General features: G+C 44.1%; 1 protein-coding gene across 3 annotated transcripts in view; it reads right to left on the minus strand.

Annotated features, from left to right (window-relative positions):
• The window catches only part of GNPDA1 (glucosamine-6-phosphate deaminase 1), an 86,242-nt gene that overhangs the window by 13,067 nt on the left and 52,532 nt on the right, over positions 1 to 20,643 (minus strand). For 2 of the 3 annotated variants that reach the window (XM_069244704.1, XM_069244706.1), the window contains exon 6: positions 18,087 to 18,261. In XM_069244704.1, the coding sequence (XP_069100805.1) occupies positions 18,087 to 18,261 (175 nt within the window). Of the gene's footprint in view, positions 1 to 14,673; positions 14,769 to 18,086; positions 18,262 to 20,643 lie in introns of all 3 variants that reach the window. The other variant, XM_069244705.1, reaches the window with a different exon arrangement.

The raw sequence follows: 20,643 nt of genomic DNA on the forward strand, positions 1-20,643 counted from the left end.
CGGTGACAAACACAAGTTACAGACCAGGTGTTGATCTATATATGGATACTTGCTATGGCATTTTGGACAGAAGCGGAATGGGGTCCGTTCCATCAACCTTGAAGAGACACGTGGCCGGGCCGACCAGGCCCCGACGGGAATCGAAAAAACCCCGAAGGGCCACCGGAGCTCTTCTTAATTCGGTGTCGATCTGTTGTAACTAACCCGATACCGAACGCAAACAATACCAACGATTTTTCCAAGATTCTAACTAACTTTCCGACCCGAAACACGGAGCGAAAAGGAACACGTCCGAACCCGATGGTGGAAAAAAAACAATCTAAGATGGAGTCGACGCCCATGCGCAATGGAACCGAAGTGGGAGGAGTCCCTCGGTCTCGTGACTCGAAAAGACTTCTTCGAAGAAAAACAACTTGTAACACTCCGAGCCCAACACCAGACGGCGGACTGTGCACAGCATGTGTATCTGCAGCTACACAAGCCATCGAACATATATATATATATAGGTTAAAGGGATGTTTTAGTTAGGTAAAAGTATCACAGAGGACATACTGTTTTAACCAAGCATAACCATTGAACTCCACCAGTTATAGTATTCTCAATCAGCTATAACTCATGCCCCTACCAAGCACACTGTTGTCATCAATTATATTATTTCATATGTTCGAGTCATGCTATAATGATTTCATACAGCATGTCATGAGTGATGTCGTATGGGAGTTAATTAGTAGTGCATGGTGAAGGCGCGAGTTATAGTCACTTGAGATAACTAACTGGTGAACATCAAGAGTTTAGTTGAGATGTTGACCTAACTATAACGTGCCTTTAAAATGCGATTTTGTTAGTCCATTTCTAAGGGTTTTTTTGTAAGCAGGAAATTTATACAGTTCTGAAATATAACAGCACTATGAACTTCTGTTTTTTCTGCATTTTTTATTTTAACATCAGGTAATTTGTCCATCGCTCTGCGTGGCACTGGGTGCCCAATCTCCTGCTATGTACGTCTGGAGCCCCATGTCAACCCCTCCGCTTGTGCCATACCTGCCGCGGGCAGGTACAGCCTAACATGCGATGTAACAATATAAAGGATGTCATTTTAGGTAAGGCAGAATTACTGACTTTGTCAAAGGGTCAGAACACCAAAATATAAAAAGCAAACCCATTGACTTTATTAAGGGGTTTGCACACAAACAATATAAAGCACATTTATTGTCTTCGTCAGAAAGTCACCAACAACTATAATCAAATGTATATTTTAAAAATTCACACATTGCAATATATAAGTGATTGTTAAAATATTTTCAATAAAGGCTTATTAAAAAAAAAAGTCAACATGTCTGAGTCTATTTTAAAAAAAACATTTTTTAGGACAATAAATGCAACCCTAGAACCCACCTCAAAGGGTCCTTGCACTCCAGTTGAATAGCATACAGATCCAGCCCCGTCTGCTTTAAGAAAATATGGTAAGCTCTCCTGTAGCAATGTGTTTAATGACCCAGGACACCGTGTGTTTCCTAAATGTTTCTGGGGGCTCCTACACTCCCTGCTTAAAAAATGGTTAGTGATGCCCCTTCTAGGAGCACCACTGGGAGTAGAAAATATAACTGAAAAAACCCTTAGGGGATTATGGGATATTGGCACTCCTTGCATGGAGCAGTGAATAATAATGAATAAGCAGCTCCTTATGCTCACTTTGTTTTTTTTAAAGTGGGTGATCCAGACTCACAGATTACAATGTTGCGGGCTGGAGGGGAAGGCCCAAGGCCTTTTTTTTTAAAGTGGGAGCCATGGTCCCCACCTGGGGCACTTACAACACAGCTACTTGTTGGAAGCTGGCTTAGGAGCCCCGAGACCCCTGCCAGCATCCATTGGCTTCTTTCCTTAGCTCCTGCTTTAAGTGTTTATTATTTACACACAATCCCATGTTGCCAACTATACGGCAATCATAGACCTATTGACAAACAATTAAAGTTTAATAAAGAAATTATCAAGTTTGTAACTGTGCATATCAAAACAAAATTGTGTGATCTTGTAGCATACATTGACTACTATTGAAAAAGTAATATATAAAACTGGCAGTAAGGACACATTGGAGTCTCTTTGATGATGTTATACACTGTGATAATGAGCCATACTTACAAATCATTATTTCATGCTTCCCAGTACACGAGGGTTTATACAAATGTTGAACACATTTTTGAGATTGTAACAGAGTCATCATTCAGGCATCAGTGGCCATTGTTCCAGTAGGTTGTGTTTATCATGGTTGTTTAAGTGGCTGGGCAACAATCTGCACAGATGATTTGGGGGTGTCAGGATCAACTATTCAGGTCTCAGTGGCCATAATGTAATGGTATGGTTCACAATGTAAGCATCAGATGTTGAAAATTTTAATCAGAGTTCATTCTGATTTTATAAATGGACAAGATTTTCCTCATCATTACAGAATCCTCTGGGTTGTTTGGTCCTGAGTTTGATGATTTATCATGATGACTGGGTTTATCAACCGTGACAAAGACTGTTAGGTGGCAATGCGTTGGTGGAGCTGTACCAAGCGAAACATGTAACTTGACTTCCTGGAGTGTGGCAAATTTCTGTTGGTGTTGGATTACCTTGGAAGGTTCAGTCGTCCTTCCTCGCTTGCACCAGATGATTCCAACTCATTGAGCATGCCTCTTTCAACTTGCTACAGATATATACATATATATATGAAAGTTTTGCGAAGATTTGTCAAACAGTGCCAAGCCAAAGTTATTGGCAAAACAAAAAACTCTCTGTCTATGGGGAAAAATGGTCTTAACTATAACTACCAACTGGCTATCACCAGTAGGTGTATGTATATGTATATATATATATATATATATATATATATATATATATATATATATATATATATAAAAACCTACTGGTGATAGCCAGTTGGTAGTAGTTATAGTTAAGACCATTTTTCCCATAGACGGAGAGTTTTTTGTTTTGCCAATAACTTTGGCTTGCCACTGTTTGACAAATCTTTGCGAAATTTTCAAAACTAATAGGACACTCACTTTAGCTGGTGTCTTGAAAGTTTTGGGGTGATCCATCAAGCGGAGGCCAAGGAAAAGGGGGGTACCAAAACACTTTTTTCCCATTCTACATCTATGGGATTTTTCACATTTTGAACATAACTACAGCCCAAACCACTTAACAGAATGACACTAAATTTGACAGAAAGCTAGATATTGGTCCAGAAAGAGTGCTTTTTAAAAATTATTTGGTGTAAATATAGATATATAGGGTCGCGGATTCTCCGCTGATCCAGGGAAAAGCAAGGCCCCGACTGACTGACTGCAACCTGACAGAAAAGTTGTGGCTGCCATTTTATTTGCCACATCGGCTGGAGTTGAGAAAGAAACTGTGCAAAAACACATAGGAGGTCAGGATACAGGTATCCTGACCCCATAGGACACATACGTGTGCAAAGAATTTTCCAATTTATTTTCCCCCAATCCAGGGGTCTTTCGAGGGGTCCAGCATGCCCACCTGTGTAAATCCATGGTGGATCAGCGGATCCAGAGAAACACTGAACAAAACAACACCCATTGCATCCAAACCCAAGCTGCACACAGCCAAAGGCAGTGTACAGCTTGGATTTTGGGTGCATCCAGAAGGGTTGGCTGCAGGGCTTGCCCATAGGCCAGGCCTTGTGGCCTACCCTGCAGCGCACAGTTATATTAAGGTGCATGTTAAAAAAAGCATAGAAATTCACTTTATAAACACAAAGTTTATAGGGACGTTATAGTTAAGTTGACGTTTTACCCGTACAAAACCATAGAAATACAGTAGTTATAGTAATACTTATAGTTATATTTATCTGAAGAAGCTCTCACTCTTGCTGGAAAGTAACTTAGGCAACGAGTGATAGTTTCTTAACATAAGTATAACTAGAAGTATATCTATAACTGCTGAATTTCTATGGTTTTGTTCTGGTAAAGTGTCAACTTAATTATAACACTCCTGTAACCTTTGTGTTTTTTTTCAGGGAACATATATAGAAATTATATATTACTCCTGCTACTTGCCAAATACATGATTGGAGGCAGTGCACTGCTTCTTCGAGGTTTGCATCCCTCAATATAGACAATACTCAATTCGGTCCGAAAGGAAGCACTGACAGTTTCCTGATATGTTCAAGGTGTCCTTCATTTATATAGTCGGTATATCGGCAAAACAAGCAAAACAATGGTTGAGCCTGCTGTGTGAGAAAAGACTGCGATTGAAATTGTTCCAGACTGAGCAGTTTTGCTCGAAATTATCTTTGGATTTGAGACAACTATGATGAAGAGACTAATAGAGAGATAAGATTCCAGCCTATACGTGCACGTATTTGTGCACAGCCCTGAGGAAGGTGGCTAAAAATATCTGGCGGTGTTGCGACCCACCGAAACGCGCGTCGGCTTGGAGTTGGTTGGCTGGCTGAAGACTCCCATTTTGGTTTATTAGTCAACGCAGTTGAGGATTTTGGAAAATAAAAATTTGAGGAAACATTTCTGAGTTATGACCAGGAACTTCTTTTTGGAACCAAAGGTCTCTATGAAGTAAAGGACTATCCAAGGACAGTTGAGAATAAAATATGTGGATGAAAGAGAAAGTTTTAGATTTTCTTATATCTCATGATTAATCTGAGAAGTGATTATTTTTTTCATACATGGTTGATATGTTTATCAGTTTGATATATTTCTTTTGAACTATGTTGTGTATATTATGAGGTTTTTGTCATTTGTGTTATTTGTTGTGTATATGTTTGTGTCTTGATTCTTGGGTGTATTTTATTTAAAAAGTATTTCTGTTTTTTCATGTCTGGTGTGAACTTGATTTGGATTCATTGTATATTATCATTAATAAATATTTGTCAATAATGTATTTATATAAGTTGATATGTTAGTTGTTTTGATCATTTTATGTTTAGATGTATTGTTTGATAACCACAGAGAGAAGAGTTGTTCTTCATAATAGACCTTCATTTATCTCACAGCAGCAACGAGCTCAACATGTTTTGGCGACCATGTAGTCTTGGTTGTGACCAAGGGCCCCAAAACTCTTTTCCTTGGTCCAATTTCCATAAGGAAAATTACACAACGACAGAAAAAAACAGAATTACACCAGATTTGTCAAGCCCAGGAAGCATGCTTTTTTCAACTTGGGGTAAATCTGTTCATCCATTTTTGAGGAAAAAGAGCGATCTGTACGGTTGGGCAAGCAGGACTGAAATTTAAGAAAACATTGTGTTTTGATTGGTTCACAAGGGCTTTCTGTCCCCATAGACAAGTTCAGTCCCACTGGACTGAATGATCTTATTGGCTGGCTGCAATAGGAAAGAAAATGTTGTGATTGCCATTACAGGGCACGGGGACCCAGTCTCTCTATCCTGAAGCTTGAAAACAAAAAATGGAGGTAGTGGTGGGTGGGGGATACCCTTACCCCCCTAGACAATTATTGAGGGTAGGGGCTCTCCCACGGCCCAAAAATATTTCAACACAACAGTCCCAGGGGACACTTGAAGGACTCAGCATTGCTCCCCCATGTGCCCCAGTGAAACTAGCGAGAGAGCCAGGCCCAAAATAAAATAAAAAATAAATAAAGGAAGATTATGGAGCAGGGACCTGTGGGGGGTTGACTGGTCATGGGGGGGGGCTGGCCAGGCTTGCATTGTGCAAAGGACAAAGGTTGTCTTTGGTGGGAGGCTGGCCACCTGCAAGGTGTTGGGAACAAAGACTGGCCAAGGGCCAGGCCCTGTTGCCAACCCCAGTCATGAACAGCCTATGGTGGGGCAGTTAGCCAATGGCGTATCGTAATAAGCTACTGCTTAATGTTAAAAGAAACAACATAGAAATTCACAAAAGAACAAACCTTAAAGTTGAGTTATACACAAGTAAGATAGTAAATTATTAGCATTAAAAAACTTAAAAATTCACTGAAAAACCCAAAGGTTAAAGTGGAGGTATATGTAAAAAAATAAAATCACTTAAATTAACCAGTTGTACATAACAGACCTAAGTATACCTTGCACAGATGGGATGCACTGCCTACGACCTCCCATAACGCATCAAAGATGACGCATACTCTATGGTGGTGCAATTTATATTTAGGTTAGTTACATCTAAATGGTGAATTTCGGTGGGTTTTTTTTTTGCTTTAAAACTACTTTTTCCTATTATTAGAAGTCCTACATATAATTCCACTTTAACCTTTGTTTTTTTTCAGTAAAAATAAATTTATTACATTTTAGGTGCTTCTACTGCATAAAATGTAATGATCTAAAAACCCTTAAAATGTGGAAAATAGTTAATGCGCCACTCGGATACATGGGTTTCAACATCTTATTAACAGGCCCTCCACAGCTTTGCTGTTGTCCATTGTTTAAACAACATTCTATTCATAAAAGGTAAATAAAACCTGAACACTTGCATCTTACAGAGAATAGCTGGCTCCAAACAACCTTTCTCATCTACAAGCAGAATGTGTTAATGTTAGTAAATTCTACATTCATGCAGATGGAGGCAAGTCTTTTTCTCGTCTTTTTATTTTTTTTATTTTATTTATTTCACAGACACCCCAAACAGCATAGTCCAGTGTGTCAATAATTGTTTCCAATAAGCAGCTTTCTACATGTTTGAAAAACACATTTAAGCTAGCTACGCCAAAATAAACATATAGGGCCTGATTCCGAGGCCGGCGGGCGGCTGTCGCCGCCCGCCTGGCGGGAACCGCCATATGGCCGCTCCGCGGTCGAAAGACCGCGGAGGCCATTCAGGCTTTCCCGCTGGCCTGGCGGGCGACCGCCAGGAGGCCGCCCGCCAGCCCAGCGGGAAACCCCTCCCCACGAGGAAGCCGGCTCCGAATGGAGCCGGCGGAGTGGGTATGTGCGACGGGTGCAGTTTGCACCCGTCGCGTATTTCAGTGTCTGCATTGCAGACACTGAAATACACAGTGGGGCCCTCTTACGGGGGCCCCTGCAGTGCCCATGCCATGGGCATGGGCACTGCAGGGGCCCCCAGGGGCCCCGCGGCACCCCCTACCGCCATCCTGTTCCTGGCGGGAGACCCGCCAGGAACAGGATGGCGGTAGGGGGTGTCAGAATCCCCATGGCGGCGGAGCGCGCTCCGCCGCCATGGAGGATTCTCCCGAGCAGCGGAAAGTCGGCGGGAGACCGCCGACTTTCCGTTTCTGACCGCGGCTGAACCGCCGCGGTCAGAATGCTCGACGGAGCACCGCCAGCCTGTTGGCGGTGCTCCCGTGGTCGGTGACCCTGGCGGTCTGGCAACACATGTGCAGTATGGTGCCTTAATGTTATCTTGGAGTTCTGGTGACATTTACAGATCACTCTGTATTCAGAATCATGTTTTATTAAGTCACCATAACACCTCAATGACAACTGAGGGAGGTGTTTGCTGTCAGTGTTGTTTGATCCCGGCAAGGCACGAGGCAATTTTCTCACATCACCCAGACACCTTCTGAAGTAATTATTAGAACAGCACCTTATTTCATGTGCTATCATAAAGTGTCATCAGGTGGAAAAGACTGATAATCTTTACATGGCCAAATGGATGAATTTCTGCCTGCAGCAAGAGTAACAGTCACACATGTCTAGGAACAGATTGGTGGTGTTGTGAAATGCACATACAAAATTAAATAGGGGGTGGTCGAGACCAAACATAGCATGTATTTAGCCACCCCGGCACCATTTCCAAATTTGATAAATGAATGAGAATGTAGACTGTTGAGCACTCAGTTTTATTTTTTGTTTTTTATGTGGGAGCTTAAGGGGATGGGCCTCTCCTCAAAAATGAAGACCGAAATGCTGTGTTCCCTTTTTCTTCAGTATACTTTCAGTTAAAAGCCAAAATGGATGAGTGTATCAGTCATTTGGGGGATCATGTAGGGAGAAGAGGTGAGTTGAAGGTTTATGCTGCACATTACAAACATGAGGTAGATACTTCAGAGTTGTTCAGATTTTGGATTTGTTAACTGTATATCTTAGTTATAAACTGCATTAAAGGAAACAATTAGAAAGGAAAATTACTTGCCCGCTAAGCATCTGTTCTTAGTGTGTAGTTTTGTGGATTCACATGCTTGGTATATGCATACCAGTTCAGACATCTGCAACTAATTATTTTTTCTCATAGAAGTCTTTTAGGTCACGTGATGTGGTGCAATTCCTCCTCTAGTTATACATGCACATGGCACCGACTCCATCTTAATTGTTTTTCAGACAGCAAGTTATGTATGGAGTATGAATGAATAGTAATCTGTATAAAGTGCATTGTGCAGTGGAAACTAGTGCAAGAAAGATCTGTGACAGAGCCACATGCTGCTCAGGAGGAGTGTGTGTGCATGTAAATGTATACACTATGAACATATGCTTATAGGATGAAAACCGTCTTCCGCTCATATATGCAGCTGTAGATACGCATGTTTAGAATATTCTGTATACCAGTATCTTCCAGGAAGATGTGGCTAGCATGTGGATGATGCAGATGTGCAAGATGATGTCTTTAACATGGCCTGGCGGATGAGGGCCAGTTGACAGACAAGGCTGTCCACACAATAATGTTTATTACAGGTGTGTGATGTTCACCAGGTAGCTGCTTTGGAGCTATCCACCTGTGGGATATTTCCCAGGAAGGCAAGCAGTTCTATGTCACTGTGATGGTGAGAGCCCCACATCCCCCACAACTGTGATTTTGCGGAGATGTGTGCCCCATATTATGTTTGAGGCATCTTTTGTAATGGTTTTCTGAGGGACAGGATCTGCCAAAGGCTTTGTGAAGGCCTGCCTTGTACCAGGTTGTTAGTGTTCCAACATTGTAGGGATTGAAGCGCCTTTACTTGTACCAACACTAGATCTTCCCAGTTATTCTCCACTTGAGCCCACTGAACCCTAAGACACTGTTGGAGGGGTGTGAATTAGTAGCCCAGTGTGAGGGACGAATACGATGCAGGAGGCCATCATCTCTATAAAGCGCATGACTACAAACTGTCAGTTGACAAATGGGCTGAAAAGGAAGCATGTTCTGAAAAGCAAGGAAACTTTGCTGGTTGGTGTAGGGTTTGCCTCTGACTGCATTTAAATTTGACCCTTGAAATGACTATTTGCAGCAGCTGAAAGTGGCACTTGGCAGCCTTTATGGTGAAACCTCAGCTGTGCAGAAACGATCACTGCTGTTTGAGTGTGCTCCAGGCACTGCAGCTCGCTGCTGCTCTTGAACAGTCAATCATTAAGTAAGGTGATTATGTGAATGCCCTCCCTTGGCAGATGCACACCACCCCTAAGCACTTGAAAAACCCTATTGAAGATGTAGGGACCCCATATGGGAGTACTCCGAACAGGTAGTGTTTTCCAATTACCACAAAGCAAAGGCATCTCAGATGTGCAGGGTGGATGGTTATGTGGAAATGGGCTTCCTTGAGATCTAGGACCATTAAACTCTCCTTGCTGAAGGAGTGAGATAATGTCCTGCCGGGTTGTCATGCAGAAGTGTCCTGATATGATGTATTGGGGTCTTGGAGGGTAGTTGTGAGCCGTCCTTTTTAGAAAATAGGCAGCAGCAAGACTACACCCAACTCATGGCATTCTCGGGACACTGGTGCTATTGCACCCTTTTGCAAAAGGGTCTACACTAACTTATAAAGAATGAAGCTGTGTTCCTGACTGAGGGTGTGAGTTTGTGATGGTATGTTTGGTGGTATGGTATGGAGTATGGGGCAATAGCTGTGGTTGACACCATCTAAAACACATTTGTCTGACATGATGGCTGCCCAGCAAGGCAAGAATTTGTGTAACCTCCCACCTACAGGTGACGTATGATCAGGGGGGATGTGTGGCAAGTCACTGCTTGCAAGTGGTAGCTCCCATGCTGGAGCCACCCATACCCTGGTTGTTGCCTTTGTAGGAGCCCCTATTATACCCTGTGTTGGCCTGGTGGTAATTAGCTTGTGGCTGCCTTCGGAAGAAGTGGGGTGATTATGCGAGGTGGTCATCACCTGTACCTCTGGGCTGAAAGGTGCCTCTTTAGGAAGTGAACTGAAGTGCCCCAATGTATTTTGATGTCTCTGTATCTTTTTTTGATCTTTTCGAGCATCTCATCAATCTGAGGCCCGAAACAGTGCTCTTAGTCAAAACGGGAGGTTGAGGAGATGCTATTGCACCTAGAGTTTAAACCCGGAGATATGGAGCCTAGAGGTACTTCTAAATAAGACGGTGGCGTTAATGCCCCGGAGGTTGAGTCTGTAACATCAAATGCACAGTGGATACTGGCATTTGCTCTTAGACACTATCTTCCACCTGCTTCCTATCATGCTTTGGTAGGTGCTTTTGAAGATCCTCCATCTCTTCCAATTGTACCCTGTCTTACATGACAAGAGTGCCACTGAACTGGCTATGGAGCAATGTGTGCCGCTTCTACAGCCATCTTCTTGCCTGCCATGCCTATTTCCTTGCTGTCCTCATCTGGAACGAAGCAGCATCTGTGGGCTTGGCAGTGGCATGCTAGTGAACCGTGTTCATCACTGAGAAATTTAGGAAAATCGGACCCTAATGTAAAAAGGGAAATCACCCTCCTCTTGGGTGATGTGCACATCTACTGTAGGAAGTTGGCTCTGTATGTACTATTTCAAAGTAAGAAATAGCATGCACAGAGTCCAAGGGTTCCCCTTAGAGGTAAGGTAGTGGCAAAAAGAGATCATTCTAATACTCTATTTTGTGGTAGTGTGGTCGAGCAGTAGGCTTATCAGAGGGTAGTGTTAAGCATTTGTAGTACATACACAGGCAATAAATGAGGAACACACACTCAAAGACAATTCCAGGCCAATAGGTTTTTGTATAGAAATATATATTTTCTTAGTTTATTTTAATAGCCACAGGTTCAAGATTTACACACAATACTTTAAATGAAAGGTATTTCACTCAGGTATCTTAGGAACTTTCAATCAACAAAATAGCATGTACAGTTTTGGCTAAAATGGCAATAAGCTATTTTAAAACTAGACAGTGCAAAATTCAACAGTTCCTGGGGGAGGTAAGTATTTGTTAGTTTTGCAGGTAAGTAAAGCACTTACAGGGTTCAAAGTTGGGTCCAAGGTAGCCCACCGTTGGGGGTTCAGGGCAATCCCAAAGTTACCACACCAGCAGCTCAGGGCCGGTCAGGTGCAGAGGTCGAAGTGGTGCCCAAAACGCATAGGCTTCAATGGAGAAGGGGGTGCCCCGGTTCCAGTCTGCCAGCAGGTAAGTACCAGCGTCTTCGGAGGGCAGACCAGGGGGATTTTGTTGGGCACCAGGGGACACACAAGTCAGCACAAAAAGTACACCCTCAGCGGCACAGGGGCGGCCGGGTGCAGAGTGCAAACAGGCGTCGGGTTTGCAATTGGTTTCAATGGGAGACTCAGGGGTCTCTTCAGTGAAGCAGGCAGGCAAGGGGGGGGGGTTTCCTCGGGGTAGCCACCACCTGGGCAAGGGAGAGGGCCACCTGGGGGTCACTTCTGCACTGGAGGTCGGATCCTTCCGGTCCTGGGGCCTGCGGGTGCAGTGTCTTTACCAGGCATCGGGTTCTTTGAAGCAGGCAGTCGCGGTCAGGGGGAGCCTCTGGATTCCCTCTGCAGGCGTCGCTGCAGGGGCTCGGGGGGGGGGGTCAACTCTGGCTACTCACTGGCTCGCAGTCGCCGGGGAGACCTCCCTGTAGTGTTGTTTCTCTGCAGGTCGAGCCGGGGGCGTCGGGTGCAGAGTGGAAAGTCTCACTCTTCCGGCGGGAAACGTGCAGTCCTTTAAAAGTTGTTTCTTTGTTGCAAGTTTCAGTCTTTGTGGAACAGGGCCGCTGTCCTCGGGAGTTCTTGGTCCTTTTAGATGCAGGGTAGTCCTCTGAGGCTTCAGAGGTCGCTGGACACTGGGGGACGCGTCGCTGTTGCACTTTTTCTCGAAGTGGGGAGACAGGCCGGTAGGGCTGGGGCCAAAGCAGTTGGTGTCTCCGTCTTCTCTGCAGGGCTTCAGGTCAGCAGTCCTTCTTCGTCTTAAAGTTGCAGGAATCTCTCTTCCTACGTCTGGGGGCCCCTAAATACTCAATTTAGGGGGGTGTTTAGGTCTGGGGGGTTAGTAGCCAATGGCTACTAGCCCTGAGGGTTGCTACACCCTCTTTGTGCCTCCTCCCTGAGGGGAGGGGGGCACAACCCTAATCCTATTGGGGGAATCCTCCATCTGTAAGATGGAGCATTTCTAAAAGTCAGAGTCACCTCAGCTCAGGACACCTTAGGGGTTGTCCTGACTGGCCAGTGACTCCTCCTTGTTTTTCTCATTATCTCCTCCGGCCTTGCCGCCAAAAGTGGGGCCGTGGCCAGAGGGGCGGGCATCTCCACTAGCTGGGATGCCGTGTGGCACTGTAACAAAGGGGGTGAGCCTTTGAGGCTCACCGCCAGGTGTTACAGTTCCTGCAGGGGGAGGTGAGAAGCACCTCCACCCAGTACAGGCTTTGTTCCTGGCCACAGAGTGACAAAGGCACTCTCCCCATGTGGCCAGCAACATGTCTGGTGTGTGGCAGGCTGGCAAAACTAGTCAGCCCACACTGGAAGTCGGGTATGTTTTCAGGGGGCATCTCTAAGATGCCCTCTGGGTGTATTTCACAATAAAATGTACACTGGTATCAGTGTGCATTTATTGTGCTGAGAAGTTTGATACCAAACTTCCCAGTTTTCAGTGTAGCCATTATGGTGCTGTGGAGTTCGTGTATGACAGACTCCCAGACCATATACTCTTATGGCTACCCTGCACTTACAATGTCTAAGGTTTTGCTTAGACACTGTAGGGGCATAGTGCTCATGCACCTATGCCCTCACCTATGGTATAGTGCACCCTGCCTTAGGGCTGTAAAGGCCTGCTAGAGGGGTTACTTATCTATACCATAGGCAGTGTGAGGTTGGCATGGCACCCTGAGGGGAGTGCCATGTCGACTTAGTCATTTTCTCCCCACCAGCACACACAAGCTGGCAAGCAGTGTGTTTGTGCTGAGTGAGGGGTCCCTAGGGTGGCATAAGACATGCTGCAGCCCTTAGAGACCTTCCCTGGCATCTGGGCCCTTGGTACCAGGGGTACCAGTTACAAGGGACTTACCTGAATGCCAGGGTGTGCCAATTGTGGAGACAAAAGGTACAGGTTAGGGAAAGAACACTGGTCCTGGGGCCTGGTTAGCAGGCCTCAGCACACTTCCAAATCATAACTTGGCATCAGCAAAGGCAAAAAGTCAGGGGGTAACCATGCCAAGGAGGCATTTCCTTACATCTACTTTATGGAAGGCTGTCACCCTCTGGACGGTCTTGTGGTATGCTGTATTATCATCAGGGATGAGGCCCTCACCAGATAACAATCAGAGATGGAGCTCCCGGGGGAATGAACATTGCAGTCGTTGCCCAGATCATCGGGGAGACGCTTGCCTATGGGTTGGTCGTATGGGTCAAAGGCACCGTAGGAACTGCCCAATTGTTATTATGAGAAGGGTGACCCTCACGTGACTCTGGCGAAGACAATGGAAGATAGGTCCTTGAGACCAGTTTTGGTGGAGGGGGAGGTGGTGGAGTCAGGATGTGTGGTAAGGAGACCGGGCTAGTGGCTGTGTCCATGCGCCTTTTGGGCACTGGTTCTGGGAAGGAAAGCCTTGAAGAAGCCTTCCACTCGAAGGAGAGCCTCCCCTTCTGAGGAAAAGGCTCCCAAAGGAGGTGGTACAGTCAATGGAGGTGCCTTTGCAGCGATCTTGCCTATGACTAAGTAATTTAAAAGGAGCTTTTCCCTAGCGTCCAACTTTTGCTGACCTGCCCCCAAGACTGGGGCCACTTTGTCCTCATCACTGGCCATTAATGGTGGACAGAGTTTCTGCCATGTATTCGGATCAGAGGAGGGTTTCAAAGCCAAGGGAGGCTTTGATGTTGATGACTGCTTGTAGACAGGCACCAAAGGAGAGGCTGGTGCAGTCTTGGTGTGGGGGCTCTGGTATTCGACACCCAGTGAGCTGCAGGGGCTAGACAGATGATGTGGGGCAATGCCACTGGCTGCAGGATTGGTGGTGTCAGAAGTCTTTTGTGGGTGCTGATTGGAGCCCGAAGGTGGCAAGGGCCTGTGGCTACCCATTTCTCGACTCCTGTGCTCAGGGCAGACTCCTGTGGGAGCAGTGCTCTGCCTTGACATGGGGTTTCTTAAATGACCTCCCTTTGGAGGCATAGGTCTCTTAGGCCAAAGGCATACTCATCACCCTGGGCGTGGTCTTCAAGTGAGGGCGACCTAATGCGCAGAGTCGGCACCCTCCATGCGCTGGCTACTAGATTCAATGGATGACACGGTCTCTGGGCTGGGTGACTCTTTCACTGCTGGGAGTCCAGAAGCTCCGGCCTCCTCCTTTTCTTGGGCAACAATGGATGTTGTGGTTGCTGGAGATTACCTGCTGCTGCATCCTTTTGTGTGCCCAGCAGCATTCTCTTTGGTACCAAATTGCCTTTCGAATGAAGAGTGAGGCACGCCGAGCATGAGCCATTGTTCTGACAGGCAGATAACGCCCTTGTGCTAATCTGCAACAGGATATTTAGAGTGGCAGCAACGACAGATCTTGAAAGGTGAGTCAGTGCAGCATTTTCAGGCAACAGAAGAGTGGAAACTATGCTTACCTCCAAGGGGGGCTAGGCCCTAGACACTCCACCTCGGCAATGGTAATCCTCTGTGCTGCCAATGCATGATCTGGTATGATGCCAAAGCTTGGTGCCTGATGTGATGAGAAAGAAACTTAACAAGGCAAACTAAGAAGGTGTTTGGAACACAACAGTCTTGGAGCCAACTCAGTGCATGCTGAACAGGATGAGAGAAAAGGAACATGGAAGTGGTGCCCATGCACAATGTCTAAGACAAGGAGCCACAGCACATCTTGTGACTTTAAAAGCTTCTTATAAGAAAAACAACTTGCAAACATCTAACCGAAACACTAAAGGCAGTATAATGCTAAGCTGGTGTTTCTACAGCCAAATATGCTCCGAACATAATTTTATTAAATGTATTTGATCTCCCGGTTCCAGAACACAGAGACTGGAGCTTAAACACATGCTGCCCTTCCAAACGTCTGTAGGCCAGAAAACAGAGTTACTCTGATGGAATGATATCTTTGAGGATCTGGTCAGTAGGTATGAGGTTCGACATATTTGCCTGATCACAATCTAACATCCTGTTACATTCCACAGTTATGGGTACATTCACTGCCAAGACCTGGGCAAGCCACTGAAGAGGTACACAAAGATTTTGAATTTGGAGAATGATGAAAGTCTATGTTGAAAAGAATTTGTTGAGTGTGCACATTGTTTGCAAGGGTATAACATGGCCTCCCACTGGAAGAAGGCAAGTCAATGAAATGGAGGTGGATATGTTTGTCATCCATGTTTGATGCCAAGTTTTCCTACATATTACTTTTGGATAAGGACCAGGTGTTCTGTGATTTGCAATCCGGTTTCAGAGTCCTCCTGTATTTTTAGGTGGATATGAATATTGCATTCCCACTGAAGACTTTAATGATGTTAGCCAAAGTTACTATAAAGGTTACAAACTACTAAATAGCGTGCTGAACAGAAGATACAAGTTTTATTTAGAAATTCGAAATAAATGCTTCTTCAACCAAAAGGCAGTCATGTGATGAATGGACAAATTCCAATGCAAAAGACAGCAAATAAACTCCAGGTTATTATCAGTTGAGAGATTTACGTTAATAAAAAAAGTTTCCTATTTATTTCCTCAACAAGAACGAATCTATCCCGTGCTGTTCTTCATTGCAATACTACAAATGAAATGCTTCTCCCGAAATATTTAGTTATTACGTGCTCTTGGATAATATATGCTGCAGTTTGTGGATTTTTACCTTACCAAATGTTTGACAAAATTACAAAATGCATAAAGGGAAAAAAAGAACGATTGATACAACAATATTTCTCTTGTTGATACACATTCTTCAAACATTAGCCTTAGAATTATGAAGTGTCTTATTACATGGAAAAGAGCTCCCATTTCCAAGTAACCTGTTTGACTTTGGTCTCTTGCCACAGTGAATACATGCAAGTGTCTGGTCTAGACAGCCAGAACCAATGCAAAGCCTGATCAAAGAACATTTGCACTTTGACCACTCGCAGACTATAGACTTGATTTAGAAGCATCATCAGTTTGTACCTCAGCAACAAACTAAACAAAATCAAACCAGTTATTTTATGTTTAAGAGCAGTTTCCAGGAAATCAACTGTTATTTCAGAAATCAAAGGAAAAAGACAAAACAGGAAAAGCAGCTAAAAGGATGTTCTGGACCAAAACCAAACAAGTAAAAAAAAATTTTAAAAAAAGATAATAGTTTATAGCCAAGCCGCTAATATAAGTTCCCTTTTCAAGAAGACTACATTATTACAATGGCCGTCTTGGCAAAAGTTGCGGCTCACAGCATGGTTAAAGCTAATCCTACACTGCATTTCTAACCTTGGTATCTGGACAGCTGGTAGGCCCCTACCTCTTCTGAAGAGATATTAAAGAGTGTGCAATGTGTAACTTGATGACTAGACTATATAATGATTTGATGGTAGTGGTCATGGTCATGCTAATTTGTGTAATTTCACATTACAGTGAAGTTTAGCCAGGTCTCGTAATTATGCGCCGTTCGCGGGAAAACTTTACCAAAAGTGCGCATGAATAATGCGAATGTCCACAACTCAAGCAGCTGTTACTCACATCACTTGCGTTTTTTGCACTTTTATTATTCTGAAATGCATCCTCAGTTCAAAAATAGACACTCATTTCAGGCTAAATAACAGATTTGTATTTCACTTATTTTTGCATAATGTTCCTGGAATTTCTTTTACATATGCAAAAGCAAATTAAGCAAATTTCGCACAAAATGTCTGGACACTGACACCGATAGGACCAGGTGAACCTATGTAGGAGAATAAGGGGTTGTTGTAGAGGAAAGTTTGCCTCGAAGGGACATCAAAACTGCAAACTTTTGCAGGTGACTAGGATGTGTTTCTTTGGTAGAGGCCTAGTCCAACTTAAAGGATCTGAGTTTGCTTGCCTTCCGGCTGGGATACATATAGTTGGAGACATACACTTTAGTACAGAGGCTAGAATTTCTGGCCTGCAATCTGTCCCAGGCTGCTCTTTTGTTCTGCGGAGGACCTTTGTAGCGGGAGCATAAGGGTGAAGCATACTCAATAGATGTAAAAGAGCATCAAAGATCCATGGCACACACTGAAGGTGACATTCTGATTAGTTCAGACATAAGGTGAAAATCCGACATAGCCAAAGTTCTGTGCTTGATTGCATAAAGGGCTCCTAAACCACTACAATATCACCTGGCCTTTGCACCATTATTCAAGGGGCTGGCTTTAGATCTTTGGCAGGAGTTAAAAAGGATCTCCAGTAGTAAAGCATGTTATGTGATCTGATCTTTATTATTGCTGCTACTTCCGAGACTTTATCCAAGAAAGAAAGTCAGTAGTTCAAAAACAGTGTCATGGTGGAATTGGCTATTTTCAAAGGGATATGTTGGAGGCTGATCAGCCATGCTTGAGCTTTAGGTTAACTTTTTAGTAGGAGAGCATTTGTTACCTTAGGAAAGCATTCGATTTTAGGAATGCTCAGCTTGACTAACTCCAGACATGAGCCGACTCCGTCAAGCGTTTTATAGCAGTTATGGTTTTGGAGATGACACGCTGAACCACAGCCGCTGTGGAGTCAGGTTGGAGGGTGGGGATAAGTGGGGTCATGTCTGTCATGGGACCAAGTGATAGAGATGACCCATAATTAAACCAGTGTACCTTAGCTCCGAGGGATAGAAAGGGGAGGGAGAGAGTTATGTTTATTTATATAATATAATAATATAATAATGACGTCCAATTCCAAGCAAGAGGTTACAGATTTTAGCTGGTGTTTGCAGACTCCAACAGGGGGATCACACACACACCAATTGTCAACTTTGTTATACAGGGTGCATTTACCTCTAAAATCATGCTGAAAGCTGCCTACAACACATTTATATGCAAAGCACAGAAGGTGGCCCTACCTTTGAAGTACTTAACCGTCTTCACTCTGAGCTCCAGAGTAGCGTCCTCATCACATACAAAGACTGTGGACGGATGCTGCTGAAAGGCAGACACAGTCCACATGTGGTTGACGCCCTCTTCGATGGCTTTGTACAAAGCGAAAGCTTTATGAGCTCCTGTGATGAGGATCATAACCTAAACATCAAACAACAAAACGTGGCAATCACATTTCTGGTATGAGAGCAGAGAAATGACATTCCAAAAGCACCCTCACTTCCCAAAGTGCCTCTCATAATGTAAGATGGACGTGGTCATCTCGTCAAAAGAGACCCACAAATCATGGACCATTATTAAGGGGTAAAAACAGCATCTTAGCTGCAGTACAGAGCTTACCTTTCCAGTAAATTCGAAAACTCTGAAACAAGGTTTTCAGTTTTAATGCTCAAAAGCATCGAATTTCAAAGTGGAGGATTACACTCTTTCCCAATAAAAGCAGGCAGGGCGGGACGGGGAACTAAAAGCAGCCCCGGCAAGTTTTGTAAGATTTGCCCTTATAATGCACATAGTGCCCAAGTGCAGCGAACCAGACCAGTGCAACGAGGCGGAGCTTGTGCCGTTCTCTCCCCCCCTCCAAGAAATACTTTTAAAAAAATGCAAACATTGCAACACATTTTTCATTATAGAACCTTGTGTAATCGTTGAATGGAAAGGGGGAAATGGGCTCAGGTGTCTGCTGTTTCTTGTCCTAAAGAGTCAAGTACAATTATGATAAAGACTCTAAAAAAAAAAGAAATCAAAACAAAGCATTTCCTTATAATGTGCTCATTGCAAAGCATTTCAGTTTAGTATATTACGTTATACCATGCCACTGAATGACAACTGTTAGAAGTCATTCTAATCATGAGCTTTGAAACTTTCCTGGCTCCACTGCTACTTCCCGGATAATGATAGTGTTAGTGAACCAATAAGAAAGTCAGTTCTATTTTGTCCACTACAAGTGGCCTCGAGTGTTAATGTGGATGGAGAAACATTATAGTCTTTCATGTTTGTGTTGCACACACCTTGAACCGATTTATTTCAAGGTGCTCTTGTGATGTTAAAAGAAAATGAGGCAAAGTTAAAAGACAACGAGGCAAAGTTAAAAAAAAAAAAAAAAAGTACTTGCCAAGAACCAGTCAAAGTTGTTAACTCAAAACTGGGATTGCTGCGATGCATCCTGGTTTCACATTGTTCAGTTTGCCCACCACATAGTTATTTCTTTCTCTCTCCCGTTTTAGATCAGAGCTTAGTGCTTTGTGTTTGATTCTCTGAGGCCCTAAAACAGTGCACTGCTTTAAATACACCTGGGCAATGCATGTTTGATCAAGATTGGCGGTGGCAGTGTTTGGGCAGGGTGATGTTTTAATGTAGAAGCTAAAATGAAAACCAGAGCACCTATTCTTGGTCAGTACATTGAGATCGTTTACTCCACGTAGCTCAAAATCTTTATGCATTGTCATCCATTCTTGAATTATCTTATACACCCACTTCTCACCCAACCAACTATTCCCTCATCCATTCATACACTTAGACACTGAGGCATGCAGCTATGTATCCAATCTCATCCACCCACTGAACGACTGGGCAAGGCTCCATAATGAAAAGTCTGCTGTAAAATACACCACATTTGCATGTTTTTAAACATATTCAATGGACGGAAACCCCTGTACCCCAACTCCCTCTTACAGTAGTCAGGCTTGTTTGCTCACTGCATGCAGTATGAGGGCTGGGCTGCTAAAATGTGCCAGGACTACTTTTATTTCCCAATTCGGACCAGATGCCGAGTACACAAGTGTATCTGTAGCACAAATCTCCTTCTGCCTGGCCCTTGATGTTTGTCACAGCCAGGATTCGATTTTCAATTGACATGGGAGAACTTCGGCATCTAAACGTTTACAATTTATTATAAAAAACAATTGTGGTTTAGGAAACAGCAGCATGAGCATTCCACTTTAAAGAGGCTTCAAATCGACTCCAAAAATACACACGGGAAAAACCCACGACCACAGAAAAGTCTCTTCATCAGGGAAGATACGAGGCTGATTCCGACAATTAACGAATATCTCAATGTCCATTTAAAACTCCTGAAATGGGGAATGCGCCGCAAAAAAATGGTTACTACACTGGAATGAACAAAGGGAGACATACTTTATTCTCATCAGATTGTCATATTAAGACTCAATACACATTTGCAGAAAGCAGAAAGGGAGCTAAGTAATTGTGCCCTTTAAAGGACGCAAACTCTACGTGACAAAAACATTGTATTTCAATAAGCATGTCTCAATTACCAATGCTAAAAACACATAGGGGGTCATTCTGACCTTGGCGGTCTTTTCGCAAGACCGCCGAGTTACCGCCGCGATGAAGATCGCCGACCGCGGCGGTATGCCGCTGTGCGCATTCTGACCGCTGGGAGCGTTCCGCCGGAAAACCGCCAGCAGCCACACTGGCGGTCGGCGGGAAAGTGGAGACTGGTCAACCTCCACCGCCACGCCAGCAGAACACCGCCCACAGAATTACGACCCACATTTCTGTGTG

The sequence above is a fragment of the Pleurodeles waltl genome, chromosome 7, assembly GCF_031143425.1.
Source record: "Pleurodeles waltl isolate 20211129_DDA chromosome 7, aPleWal1.hap1.20221129, whole genome shotgun sequence".
NCBI classification, from domain to species: Eukaryota; Metazoa; Chordata; class Amphibia; order Caudata; family Salamandridae; genus Pleurodeles; species Pleurodeles waltl.